Raw genomic sequence first — 14,922 nt, forward strand, 5'->3', positions numbered from 1 at the left:
CTGGGTGAACTTTGGGTAGAGCCAGGATGTGAATTTAATGGGTGGACAGGCTGCGGCAATACAGTGAAGTTCGTGCGGCCAACTGCAGGCAGCCATGCTTCACTGCGCCCTTCTGGAAAGGCGACCGACTTGCCCAACCCTTGTTACCCTCGGGCCAGTTTTTGAGGCAAAGGCTGGCAGGTTGGTCTTCAGATGCCTCCGGGGAGTCCCTTCCAGCTACTCTGACAAAACCCGCCCTCCCTCTCGTCTCTCTGCATCTTCCCTTTTTACCCTCCCTCCCAAAGAGGCCTCTTCGTGACGTGCACACGCAAGCCGCGCGGCCAGCGCTGCAGAAGGCCGCCCCCAACGTCCCCGCCCCCGCGTGCGCGCCCCCGCGCCCTCCAGTTGGCTTGTTCCGGCCTCGGCGCGCCGCCGGCTCCGCTCGGCTCCGCTAGACCCCGCCCCTCCGCCGCACACCTCGGCGGATGCGAGAGGCGCGGGAGAGGGGAAGGGCTGGGAGGCCGGCCTGGGCTGCCGGTCGGACGCGGCGGCGCGCACGCAGGCCTCGCCTCTCCCGGGCCTGCTCTCTCACGCCGGCCGTCGGGCGGGCGCGCACGCTGAGTGACGCTCGGAGGAGGAAGCGCAACCCCCTTCCCCTCCCTCGCTGCCCCTGGCCCAGCGGGAGCCCCCCCCAGTGCGCCTGTGCGGAGGCCTGCTTGATTATGTGTGCCCTCTCCGGGCTCCAGCGTTAGCGGCCGGGTGGAGGTGGGGAGGGAAGACGACGAGGAGGAGGAGGCGGAGGAGGCGGTGGAGGGGAGGTGGGGGGAGTCAGCAAGGACATGGCTCCTGACTCCTGTGCGGAACGTGAGTGACTGAGCGGCAAAGCCCGAGTGAGCGAGCGGCCGAGCGGCGGGCGGGGGGCCGGGGCGCGGGGAAGGAAGCTGGGGCGCGGTGGGCTGTACGGGACGGTGGGAAGCAACTCACTGGCTTGCATGTGTTTTTTAATGGTCCCCCCCAACTCCCTCTTAGATGGTCTCTAGCGACCGGCCCGTGTCACTGGAGGACGAGGTCTCCCATAGTATGAAGGAGATGATTGGAGGCTGTTGCGTTTGCTCAGACGAGAGAGGCTGGGCCGAGAACCCGCTGGTTTATTGCGACGGGCACGGCTGCAGCGTCGCGGTGCATCAAGGTAAACACCCAACCGCCCGCCGGGCTGAACCCGGCCTCTCCCAACCGTCACCGCTTCCCCCACCTTGGCAGCAACTGCCAGTTCTCCTCCCGCCCCTCCCCCCGCCCCGCCCCGTTCCGCGGCAGAGGGTTGACTCTGAGGGTCCGCGGCGGGGCGGAGGGGGTGTGGGCTGTGCATGTGGGAGAAAGTGCGTGTGGCCTGTACTGTCATGTGATCCAGCGCTCATTCTCTCAAGTGTCACTCGGCCGCCGCCTGCGCCCGGAGCCGCGGTTCTGCGGACTCCGGGAGGCGGGGGTCGGCGGCGAAGGGGTGCGGGGGGCCGGGCGCGCGCCCCGCGGCCGTGGGTGCGGGCTGGAAAGCGTGGAGCCCCCTCCCCCTCCCGCCGCTCAGTCTGCCGCAGTGTCTGGAGACTTCCTGTGCCATGGAGTCGGGCTCGGGCGCGCGGCGCTGGGGCGGGTCGGGGGCCTCGGGGGCTGCCCTGCGGCCCTAGATTGGGGCAGAGGAGAGGACGCCGGCTGCCGCGCACCCCAAGGTTTCTGGCCCAGACCCTGCCGTCGCCGCTGCGGACTGGCGCTTCCCGCAGAGAAGAGGCGGAAGGCGGCCGCCGCAGTCGTGCCGCCCCCCGGAGCGGCTGCGCTGAGCTGCCCGGGTGGAGGCTGAGGCTTGTCGGGATGGCTGCCTCGGGCCGCTTCCGCAGCTTAAGTGACCGGACAGAAGAGGAGGTGGCGGTGCCGCCAGGAACTTGGGGAGCATCTTAGTATTATTTTGGGGTGTGACTATTCGGTGAGTTTTGGAATGTAGATAAAGATCAAGGACACTAGTAAGGTAGCTTTCTGGCCATGGAAGTTTCTGTTTTTTTTCCATTTCAGGTGGTAAGGAATTGAGTTGGAAAAAACCTAGGTAATTTTTTGGTGGTTCTTGTACTCCTCTTGTTAGGCACTAGCCTGCGCCCCTTGCCGTTTTTGAATCTGGCATTGAGTGATGCAGATGTTGTTTAGTAGTGTATTGGACGCTAGTCACCGAGAGAAAGCCTGAGCCTAAGGGACTAAACTGCAGTCTTCATAGAATGGGATCTCAGAATTAGAATGGAGATTTTGGAGGTAGTGAGTAACCTAATGTGAGGATGCACTTATTCCCAGTTCTTTCAAGGAAGAAAGGTGTGCAGTTGCACACCTCACTTTTCTAAGGAGTGAAAACAGTGTGAATTGAAACTACTGATTTGAAAGTCTGAGAACCTGGTATATTCTATTGTAGTGTTCAGTGCTACTTGTGGAGGTATTTCTTATGAATTTGGGTGATAAATGATGCTAACTAGTCTCATCTCCCAATTTAGAAAATGTTTATTTATGACTTAAAATTTACTCTGAATTAAAATAGAAGTTTTTTGGGCACTTATGTTGTATTTTTTTTTAATAAGATTTTTTTTGATGTGGACCATTTTTAAAGTCTTTATTGTATTTGTTACAATACTGCTTCTATTTTATGATCTGATTTTTTGGCTAGAAGGCAGGTAGGATCTTAGCTCCCTGATCAGGGATCGAACTCCCATCCCCTGCATTAAAAGGCAGTTTTAACTACTGGACCGCCAGTTACTTGGTTGATAGAATATTTTTATTCATACCTTTTAAAAGGGGTTGGGACTTCCCTGGTACTCTAAAAGAATCTGCCTGCAATGCAGAATAATCTAGGTTTGATCCCTGAGTGGGGAAGAGCCCCTGGAGAAGGGAAAGGCGCCCACTTCAGTATTCTTGCCTGGAGAATTCTGTGGACAGGGGAGCATGGCCGGCTACAATTCCATGTGATCACAAAGAGTTGGACACAAATGAATAATTACCACTTTTAATAGGGGTTCAAAGTTTAGCTTTTGGAGTTTTAGAAATCTGTGTTGATTTTATATTCTTTAAATGCCTTCCAATATTTGATGTATTTCCATGTTTCCTCTGAGCAGGTTCATTTGAGAAAATATCAATTGGATTATTAATGTCTTTAGGTTTTTGGCAAGTTTTAAACTTTGAGTTAAGTAAATGTTAATATGGAAACAATTTTTAAAGTAACTAGACTGTGATTTAGATATGTGATATGCATTCACATCACTTGTTGAAACATTAACATTATACATTATAAAAAAACCTGCAGGGTTTGTTTTTTTATGACTTTATTGAGATATAATTCACATACCATGCCGTTAACCCACTTAGAATGTACAATTCAATGGTGTTCAGTATAGTTACAGTTTTGGATTTCTTACTGCAATTTTATAGAATATTTTCATCACCCTCATAAGAAACCTTGGAGCCATTAACAGTTAGTTACTGCTCATTTCTCTCCAACTCCCCCAGTTCTAGACAACCACTAATCTACCTTCTGTATAGACAGGCAAATGTCTATTCTGGACATTTTATTTAAATAGAAGCATTTCACTTTTAACATTACATTTCATTTCATTTCCTGCAATAGCTTGTTTATTTTGAAAGGTGATTTGAAAGTAATTTTGATTTTCATGTATTCAAAATGCTTAATATTTAAACTTTAGGATATAGAATGAATTAATGAATTTGAATTAGTGAATATTCATATATCACTATAGGAATGAATAATTTGTTTATGTAAAAACGTGTTAAATTTTATCTGCCCTTTTTATTGTAAAAGAATAATTAAGATTTGTGATGTTTATTCTTTCGAAATGAAATAGCAAAAGATTACCTTTCTAATATTTAAAATGTCATAATTGTAACTTGGTGATAAATGATAAACATAAATATGACATGTTTTAGTTTTTTACAAAGCAGTTAAATAGTTTCAGAGGTATTTAATAGGGCTTTGATACAATATTTGATTTTCCATAGTTATTCAACCTTTAACTTATTTTCAAACATTCTGTTTTCCAACAGCTTGCTATGGCATTGTTCAAGTACCCACAGGACCATGGTTTTGCAGGAAATGTGAATCTCAGGAGAGAGCGGCCAGAGTGGTAAGGACTGTTTATCAAAAACTTTAAAATACTTCAGTGAGTAGCTTAGGATGCTACATACTCAGATTTCAGTTTGAAGGGTTTTCAGTCTTGTTCAAATATTGAATTTGGGCCAAATATTGACTTGTAGTTTTAAACTGGTTTTATAAGATCTGAAAAACAAATTGAACTACATATTGATGGATACTTAGAAAGGATAAAATATAAAGTTGTATTTTGGCTTTATTGGCCCTGCCTACTGGTTAAATTGGCTAATCACGGTTAGAACATAATGGCAATAGGACATACGTAAGTTACACTGAGAAAATTCTGCTAGGTTCTGTTTAAGGAGTAAAAAAAACCCCTTAGTATTTAGTGGTTCATATTTCTTTTTATTATATCTGTACATGTATAGTTTAACTTTGCTCAGTATTTTCAGGTATTCAGGCCCTTTGGCAAAGCAGCATAAAAATCTTCCTTTTTTTAACTTGGCTGGTTAACCTTCTTTCTGAACACTTCTGTAAACCTTCTGTAAGAATGAGAGAGAAATGTTTATTCTTTGTGGCCAAAAGCATTTTTCCAATTGAACTTCTAGAAATATGAGGGAAGAATAGATTTTATCTTCATTAATCATATGAAAGTATTACCATTTGCAGTGTGGTGTTTCTTCCTCTTGGTATTGACTAGAGAATTTGACAGAAGTTAGAAAACAAATATTTCAACCTCTCTACCTACATGGAGAGCAAGAATGGAGGTTTTAAATTTTGTCTGGGCAATTTTTGATCAGCGGAAATAATGGCTGAGTAGCCTATATAGGATTGTGAAATCAGAGCATTAGTCTGTTTTGATATGTGGTGTTTGTGTATGAGAATGCACTGTAGCAGAGTTATCGTTATTCTAACATTACAGAAATGGAAATTAGCAAGTGGAGGATGAAATTAATTGTAAAAATTTCAGGACTTAATTTATGTATAGATTTACCCCCCCACCCCCACCCTTTGTAACATTTTATGGGGTTGATGGGTCACCATGCAAAGGAAGTTATGCTTTACTTTGTTAGTAAACATGACAGTAAGGTTCCACAGCATGACATAGTAGTTTCATGGCCAGAGAAAAGATGAGAAAATAGGAAAGTGGGTATCAAGAGAGGGAGGATAAAGGGGTGAAATGCCAGGATTATTTGCCTCAAATACCATTTCTTGCCTGTTTCTATGCCTTTTTCCTCTCTAAGGTCATGGTCAGGATATCCAGGTGAATAAGGTATATCTTAAAAGGTACATTGGAAGACTTGTTTTATTTAAGCTTTATTTGGCACAATGTGGGGGTCATTAATTAAAGAATAGGCACAGTCTTTTCTGAATTCCTATAGTGTACAGTTATAAAAGGTAGGGTTATAAGGCCATAGTTTTATATATGTATATAGTTAAATATATACTCATATACATACTTACATGCATCCTCTTGTTAAAAGGATATAGTAGCCAAGAAACTTAGCCTGAAAATAAATCTATGAGTTAGAATGGGAATTGAGTTAGTCTTAATGTTATTTTTGGTTTTCTTTGTGTATCTGCTTAATTCTTTTCCTTTCTACAGATTTTCTCTGCTAGTTACTCTGTCAATAACTAACTTTTTTTTAATTGTTTACTGTCAGATACTGTGCTGAATGTTTTATATCAATTATCTTCTTTAATTATCCTGTCAAATATATGAGGTAGATACCCTTTTGTTATTCACAGGTAAAGACCTAGTAGTTTTGAGAGAAATACATACCTACTTGGAGTCTGGGCTGTGATTAAACTCTCAACCACAGTATGTTGTATTGTTGCCTCCTGTGGTGAATGATGGCCATACTTCAGTCCTGTCTCAAGAGACTGAATTTCAGTCTGAATCTCATGTTCCTTTGATGGGGAAAAAACTGTCTTGGCTTTTCTAGTTCTGGATGAGTTAGTTAGCCATAGCTAGAGAGTAGAAGTGGAGAAGGCAATGGCACCCCACTCCAGCACTCTTGCCTGGAAAATCCCAAGGACGGAGGAGGCTGGTAGGCTGCAGTCCATGCGGTTGCCAGGAGTCGGACACGACTGAGCGACTTCACTTTCACTTTTCACTTTCATGCATTGGAGAAGGAAATGGCAACCCACTCCAGTGTTCTTGCTGGAGAATCCCAGGGATCGGGGAGCCTGGTGGGCTGCCATCTATGGGGTCGGACAGAGTTGGACACGACTGAAGCGACTTAGCAGCGGAGAGTAGAGGTGAGTTGGTCAGATGCAAGGAAGTCTCTGTGGATTTGGGATAGCTTCCTTTTCAGAGAAGGGGAAATTACAAGCTCATAGATACTGAGGAGTGAAAAGCCAGAACCATAATGCAGTATTTTTACTCAAATAGCTTGGTTGTATATAGAATGGTTTTGAAAGGGAGGTTAGAAACTGAAAGACTGAGATTGCTGTTATATAAAAATTTGAGAGTAGAAAGGGAGTAGAAAGGAAGGGAGAGAGCATTTTGGAGGAAGAAATGACAGAAATGGAAGTGGCATGAAGGAAAGGGAATAATCAGAGATGATTCTGAGATGTCATGGTTGAACACTCTGGGCAAGTGATACTGTTAATAGTAATAGAGGATGGAGAGGAAACTTGAAGAGTAAGGAAAGTTCCGTTTGGGGCATGTTGGTATTGATGATGCTAGGATGTTTCATTGGAAATTTAGGGTTAAAGTAATGAAGAAAAGTTAGGGTTGGAGCTGCGTAGCAGGAAGATTGGGAACCAAGTGACAATATTTACTCTAGTAAAGAAGAGTGAAGGCAGAACTATGGTGAATATTCACATTTGGGAGAGTAAGAACAGGTTACCAAGGATGACTGATGAACTGTCAGGAAAGGAAGAACTGTAGGTTCCAGTAGCAACACAAGCAGTTGTTTTTTAAAGAGTAGTTGATAGTGTGCATTGCTACCAGGGATGCTGAAGTCCCAAGACAAGTTCTTAAGGCAGCGATTGTAGTTCCCTGCTTTGGGCAGAACCCTTGTTACAGGGCATCGAAAATAGTAGGGATTTCAGGGTTAGAATAAATGTTGAAAAAGTAAAGAAAGAGGAAAATAAAAATAGATGGTGATTGAAGAAAAGTTTGGTTGGTTTTTAAGGGAAGCTCCTTGTTAGATAGGCAGTCATTGTTCCGAAAAAACACACTTGAATTGCTTATTTCACCTCAAGTGAATAAATACTTTGATTGGATTTCCTTGTTTATTAACCGCAATCATAGTGCTTAGAGTTTAAAACACTCATTGATGACTGTTTTTATATTTAATGTGTATGTGTTCTTAAGTATCACAGGCTGAAGAGATTTATTAGAAATTTTACCTACTTGTACAGTGTTAATAAGATAGAGAGAGAGGATATTTTAGATTTTTAAATATTCTACTTGGAAGACACGTTGAAAGTGGATTGTACAGAAAAATAAAATGGCCAATAGCCCATTAAGGATTTGCATTATTTAGGTCTTGCTCTTCTGGCTGTAAATGAAAAGATGATTCCTTTCCTCCAGGAACTGAGCTGTAACTTTCTCTTGTTGCTCTCTTTTTGCAGTTCCTCCTAGCTTTTTTACATTGTTAGGGAGGAACTGGTGGATGGGATATGAATAGGGTTTTAGGGATTGATCTAGGATTATACTTTCAGTTTTAACTTTTTTTCTTACTGAATATATGTAATGCACATAAATCACTCTAAATCTGTAAAAGCATGTGAAACATACTTAACGACACTAATTAAATATTTATGTTGAATTCTATAAATTATGTTAATATGCATTTGATTGTCATAAATAGTTCTGAGCAAAGTAGAACATAAAATGCTTATCTGTGTGTTTGCTACCCAGAATGAACAAATGTCCATTCTTCATATATGCTTCAGATCTTCCCTTCTGCTGAAAAAGGACAATAAATTAAAAAATTGAGTTGAAATACTTTTTGAATCCTCCGCAGTCTGAGTCAGCCATTACCCTTTTAGTGTCTGTGGGGTCGGTCTCTGTTTCTCTTGCCAGTTTTATTGAGCTATACTTATATGTAACATTGGAATGTTAATGGTATACAACATAATGATTTAATATATGTATATGTTGCAAAATGATTACTAAAGTAAACATCCATCCCCTCACATAGTTGTAATTTTTTTTTTGATGAGAACTTTTAAGATAAACTCTTAGCTTTCAAGTACACAATACAGAATCGTTAACTGCAGTCACCACTATATCCCTAGAACTTAACTTACAACTGGAAGTCTGTGCCTTTTGACCACCTTCACCCATTTCCCCCAACCATCACTCACTGCCTCCGGCAGATACCAGTCTGTTCTGAGTTTGTTTTTTTGGATTCCATATTTAAGTCCAACCATATAGTATTTGTTTTTCTCTGTCTGACTTGGTTCATTTAGCATAATGCTTTCAAGGTTCATCTGTTGTTGTCACAGATGGCAAGGTTTCCTTCTTATTTTTAAGACTGAGTAATATTTCATTATGTAGAGCCATCATATATCCTTGTTACTACATGTATATATCCATAAACACCACCTAGTAGTATATTGTATAGGAATGTTATCACGTTATATATGTGTTCTGTGATACAGCTACTTGTGAGATTGCTGCACCGTATAAACTCATCTAGTTCATTTTTTTATCTGCTTTTTAGTATTCTGTCATAGAATGTACTGTAATTTAATTCCTTTATCGACTGTTGTAATTTTTCCAATTTTTCACAGTCACAAATAGTGTTTCAGTGAACATCTTTGTGAATATCATGAAGCTTGTTTTTTTTTTAATATAGTCTAAGAATATTATGAAAGTTTTTAAAATTCATTTATTTTTGGCGACATTGTGTCTTTGTTGCTGTTCCTCTGGCTTTCTCCAGCAGTGAGTGGGGGCTGCTATCGAGTTACGGGGCTCAGGCTTCTCATTGTGGTGGCTTCTCTTGTTGCACAGCATGGACTCTAGGGTGCTTGCCCTTCAGTAGTTGGAGGATGTGGGCTCGGTAGTTGTGGCTGGCAGGCACTAGAGCACAGTTGTGGCTCACAGGTTTAGTTGGCTTGAAGCATCTGGAATCTTCCCAGACGAGAGATTGAACCTGAGTCCACTGCATTGTGAGTGGGACTCTTAACCTCTGGGCCACAGGGGAAGTCCAACATGCAAGTTGTTGTTTGTTTGTTTTTTTACATTTATAATAATCTCTGATATATTTAGAGTTATTTCTTAAGGTTTCATTTTGTGTTACCTATTTACCCTGCTTTTTTCCCCCCTCTTTTCCCCTTCATATGGAGTGATTGAGTGTTCTTTATTCCTTTTTTTTTTTTTTTTAATCTGGGCTGATTTGGAGGTTTTATGTTCTAGTCTCTTTTTTAATTTAATGACTGCTTAAAATTTTAATGTGCCTACTTTCTATTTTTTCTCTGACTCCAAGATTTGATCTTTGTACTCCTTTTGAACAAAGCAAGGGACCTTAGGACACCTTGTATTCCACTTTCTTCCTGGCAAAAATCTTATTTTATTGTCGTTTACATTTTAATTCCATCTTATTTTTAATCTTCCAGTGGTAGTTTTTTTAAAAATGATCATTTGTAATTTGGACTTAACATTACTGATGTTTTTGCCCCACTCAGTTTTTTATTGCTGTTGCCGCCCTTTGTGTCGTTTTCTTTTTGAAAGTTTTTGGTGGTATTTTCACGATTGGTGGCTAGTAAGGAGTAAGATCCATTAGTCTTTTTATGTCTAAGAGTGCCATTATTTTGCTGTCTTGTATGCTAGTTTGAAATCTACGATAATAGTAGTTTTCCTGTAACTAAAGACTTTAGTTTGTCTTCTGGTGCCTATTTGTGCTAATAAGGAATCTGTGACTGTTTATCCTGCTTGAGACTTGATTTGCTCTCATCCAGTTTGGAAAATGCTCTGTTCTTATCTTTTCAAATATATCATCTTCTCATTATATTTTCTTCGCTGGGAACTATTACTTAGGTGTTTAACTGGCATTCTCATCCTTTTCTTCAGGTCTTTTAATTTCTCTTTTACAGTTTCTCTATTACCTCTTTGTTATGGATAATCTTTTTAGCTCTGTTTTCAAACTTACTGTTAATCCAGTCAATGAATTTCTTTTCTGAGTAAATCATAGCTAGAATTTCTAATTTGTTTTATATTTTTCAATTAGCCTTTTTTTTCATAATATCTTGCTATTTCTTAACATTTATATTTATTTTACTTATTTGAACATTTAAAGCATATTTATTTTAAAACTCCACAGATTCTGGAATTCTTTCATTTGTTTTGTTTTTTAACTGGTGGTAGATGTCCTCATACACTTTGTAATTTTTGACGGTGAGCTAATCTTTAAGAGTTGTCTTCCTTGTGATCCCTCTTCTGCTAATAACCTGGGTTTATGAAGGTGTCCCTGAGGGGAGTTTTTGCATTTGCTCTGTTATTTGTTAAGAATTATTTTTGGTGCTAGTAACAAAGACCAGGTTACAGTGGTCTGCAAATTAGCATTTTTCAAATTTCCTATTTAAAAGGATTCAGAAAGGCATTTTAAAGCTTTGTGACAACTCTCTGAAATCTTTAATTAATTAATTACTTAATTTTGGCTGCATCATGAGGGATCTTAGTTCCCTGACCACGGATGGAACCCATGCCGCTCTGCAGTGGAAGCACAGAGTATTAGCCACTGGACTTCAGGGAAGTCCTTCTGTGAAATCTTTAGGGATCAGACTTCTTCTGTCTTCCTGTTATACCAACCTTAACACGTGGTTTTCATTTTCATGATTGTTGCACAGTCACAGCATGGCATTCACTATGACTGTAAAGAGATGTTCCAGGCAGAAACAAGGACGGGAACGGTTGAAAGTGGTTTTCCTCTCACCTGAGTTACCCTCTTAAATGAGCTTTCTCTTACCTTAGTGGTCCAGTACATCTTTTTTTTGGCATAGATTCCCTTTTGGTAGGATCAGCCCTTACCAGCTCCTGTCCTTAAACAGCAAACTTGGTGAGAACTTGGTTAGAACTGTTCAGCACATCTAGGGTCTATGCATACTGAATCCTCTAAGGTACATAATAAATTGATTATTTTCATTGCCTGCCTCAGCTTCAGTTAATTTTGACTTTTTTTTTAAGCTTTTAAGTTATTTTTTATTTGTATCACTAGATTTACTTTTGCTTAAATAATTAAAAATTTGTTTTCAGATTTATCTTCTTCACTCTGACTTATGAGTACAGAAAGCCAGGATGGAGTATCTTCAGTGGCACTGACTTTTTTCTTATTTTGTGCAAGTTTTTTAGCCTATATACTCTAAATAGAATGCCTTCAAAGTTAAGTATTTGCTAACATTTTTTTTCTCTTTCTGATGATTCATATCCAGTATTTGCCCTTTTTTTGGCCATGCTGTGCTGCTCAGGTTGTGAAATCTTAGTTTCCCCATCGGAGTTGGAACTTGTGCCTCCTGCAGTGGAAATGTGGAGCCTTAACCACTGGATTGCCAGAGAATTCCCTGTTGTTTGTTTTTGAATTCAGCATAGCATCTTAAGTTCCTGTAACTTTGAAAGAGGTGATTTTAAAAAATTAACAGATTTAGTGCTTACCACCGTACATAGAATAGCAAATAACCAATTTCCATTGTCTTTCTTCTTGAATTCCTTTTTTTTTTTTTAAACTGTGAGAAAAGATTAGCATAATAGCTCTCAGGAAGTAAGTGCTTAACATTTGTTTGTATCATTTTCTAATCTGCCTACAAAGCTAGTGTGGTTCAGTGGTAAAGAATCTGTCTGCCACGCAGGGGATTGAGTTCAGTCCCTGGGTCAGGAAGATTCCCTGGAGAAGGAGATGGCAACCCACTTCAGTATTCTTGCCTGGGAAATCTCATGGAAAGGGGAATCTGGCTGGCTACAGTCTATGGAGTCACAAAAGTCAGACATGAGACTAAATAACAACAACACCATAACACCATAACTAGCAAGAGAAATGAAAACATGGGGGTACATTGATACATTGCCCTTTGTGTCTGTTCCATTTTTTGTTGAGATTTTAATTTTTATGTTTATCTAAGTGATAAATGCACTGTTAGTAGTACTAAAAGATTCTTTTTTACACACATCAAAATAGTACCTTGCTGCTTGACTCTTGGCATGGAATGTAGAAGCAGCTGTTCATTGAAAATGTTTATTTTTTATTTTGGCTGTACTGAGTCTTCATGGCCGAGCACAGACTTTCTCTAGTTGCCTTGCTTGGGCTTCTCCTTGCAGTGCCTCTCTTGTTGTGAAGCAAGCTCTAGGGTGCTCAGGCTTCGGTAGTTGTGGTACAAGGCTTAGTTGCTCTGGGGCGTGTGGGGATCTTCCTGGAGCAGGAACTGAACCTGTATCCTTGCATTGGAAGACAGATTCTTAACCACTGACCCACCAGGGAAGTCCAGAAGCAGCTGTTCTTGACATCAGTTTTAGATATTGTCTTTTAGTATACCACAAATTTTGGTTAGCCCAGTAGTATTAAACAAAGTTTTGTGTTTTTATGACTATTTTTTGTTCATTTCTGAGTCAAAAGCATACTATAATTGCTTTCTTATCTTAAAAGTTTTTCTTTTTTCCTGGGATTAATAATTGTCTTGTATTTTCATTTTCCTAAATCTTTGTATACTTTGTAGGCAATTCTTATATAATTTCCCACTTATTTAATGAATCAGGTAGTCTATCATTTCGATTCTTCATAAATTCTAAAATTCTAAAATAGGAAAAAAGTTTTACCATTTTGATTGATGGTTTGCCTGAGTATGGAATTCTTGGTTGGAAATAACTACCCTTAAAAATTTTGAAGCTACTTCTCCATTGCTTTTTAGCTGTCAGTGTTTATTAAGAAGACCAATGAAGTTCTGATTCTAATCCTTTGTATAGGATTTTTCTCTCTGGATTTAGTGTGTTTTCTGTATCCAGTTTATCTCTGCTATTTCTCGTGGTAGTGTGCTGCCCCTCACTCATCGTACTGGGTCCCTTTTAATCTAGTAAATCATGTTAGAAATCATGAGTTTAGTTAAGGGAGAATTGTTTTTTTTTAATTAAAATCTTTTTAAAACATTTTGATTGCACTGAGTCTGTTGTGGCATGCAGGCTTCCTGCTAGCAGTGTTTGGGCTTAGTTGCCCTACAGCGTATGGAATCCTAGTTCTCTGACCAGGGATCAGATTTGCATCCCCTGCCTTGGAAGGTGGATTCTCAACCACGGGACCACCAGGGATGTCCCTGAAATTATTTCTGATAGGTCCTCAGTTTTGTTGTCATTGTTTGCTTTTTCTGTATTGTTCTTTATTTGGATGTTGGACCTTCTGAACTGATCTTGCTGTTTATCTATTTCTGTTTTGCTCTCTGAGGCTGTTTCTATTTTGTCTTTCATTCCTTCACTTAAATTTCTAAATTTTATTATACTTTTAGTTTCCAAAGGCTCTTTTATACTTTTTGAATGCTTATTTTCTATCATCTGCTTTTGTTTCTTGGGTGCATATTTCCTCTTAATTTCATGAGGATGTTAATCAGCCAGTTGTTTTTCTGTTTCAGTTTTCTGAGGTTTTCTTCTGCTCTTAGGACTTCTACTCAGAGTTCCTTTGTACCGTTTGTTTTGGCCTGTCTTGTTAGGGACTTCGCTTACAAATTTAGTGACTTATAGCCATCCATCTGAATTTAAGACAAGTTCCTATTGAGGTGACTGGGAGCTCTGTATGTGTAGCAGAAATTGGGGGCTGATTGGCTTCATTATAGGTAGTATGGCTGAGTTCTTTTATCGGGATGCCACCACCTGGTTAGTTTATTCAGAGGAAAATCCTCCAGTCATCTGTTCAGGATTCACAGACCTGGTTACAACTCTGAGCCAGTGGTTGCTGAAATTTCACAATTTAGAGCTAGATTTTCAGTGCCCCTTTGCTCAGATGTGCGTGATGTCTCCAAGTCCAGATTTCCTCTTGTTTACCCTTTCTGCAGTTTTCTACGCTGAGGGAGAGCGAATTACCTTGTAGCGTATAGTGAAGGAATTGGCACGTGCGTGCATTTGTACGTGTGTGTGTACGCATGCGTGTAGGTGGGGGAAGGTAGAAAGGGTGAAAGAGGGGGTGTTGTTGATTGTTTTCTCAGATTTTATCTCATTCTCCCCCCCCACCCCCCGTTTTAGCTTTACTTGACCCCATCCTTCTTGGATACATACACCACCACTGTGCATGGCAACTCCCTACCCCCTGATGTGTGGTACCTCAAGTTTCTCTAGTTTTGCTGCTGTGTGGTCTAAGATATATTGCTTTTGGAGTTGTCATACTGCAGCATCCTTTTCTGGAGAAGGTGATGGCACCCCACTCCAGCACTCTTGCCTGGAAAATCCCATGCACGGAGGAGCCTGGTGGGCTGCAGTCCATGGGGTCGTTAAGAGTCGGACAAGACTGAGCGCCTTCACTTTCATTTTTCACTTTAATGCATTGGAGAAGGAAATGGCAGCCCACTCCAGTGTTCTTGCCTGGAGAATCCCAGGGAAGGGGGAGCCTGGTGGGCTGCCGTCTATGGGGTCGCACAGAGTTTGACACGACTGAAGTGACTTAGCAGCAGCGGCAGCAGCAGCAGCATCCTTTTCTGATCTGTTAAGTCAGTTGCTGCTTGTCTCCTTTCCAGCTCCCCAAATTTTGTGACTGTTTCCCTTTGTGTTTGTTTTCTCTTTGTGACTCTCGCCGTTTTATGTCATTTAGTTGATAAGTTTTTAGAAGGAGAGGAGGTATTTTTAAATTTTAAGTGGAATTAACTGCCTGTGCTCATGATGCAGTCTTTTC

The 14,922-nt window shown here is 41.0% G+C and overlaps 1 protein-coding gene across 10 annotated transcripts in view; it reads left to right on the top strand.

Annotated features, from left to right (window-relative positions):
* MLLT10 (myeloid/lymphoid or mixed-lineage leukemia; translocated to, 10) overlaps positions 409–14,922 on the top strand; it is a 213,050-nt gene continuing 198,536 nt past the window's right edge. For 3 of the 10 annotated variants that reach the window (XR_001918987.1, XR_001918990.1, XR_001918991.1), the window contains exons 1-3: positions 410–869; positions 1,009–1,168; positions 4,060–4,139. Coding sequence is in view for 3 of the 10 variants with exons in the window: in XM_018057081.1 (XP_017912570.1) it covers positions 1,009–1,168; positions 4,060–4,139 (240 nt within the window). In the remaining 7 variants the exon portion in view is untranslated. Of the gene's footprint in view, positions 870–1,008; positions 1,169–4,059; positions 4,140–14,922 lie in introns of all 10 variants that reach the window. The other 7 variants (XR_001918993.1, XR_001918988.1, XR_001918989.1 and 4 more) reach the window with 7 other exon arrangements.

The sequence above is a fragment of the Capra hircus genome, chromosome 13 (assembly GCF_001704415.2).
Source record: "Capra hircus breed San Clemente chromosome 13, ASM170441v1, whole genome shotgun sequence".
In the NCBI taxonomy this organism is placed as follows: Eukaryota; Metazoa; Chordata; class Mammalia; order Artiodactyla; family Bovidae; genus Capra; species Capra hircus.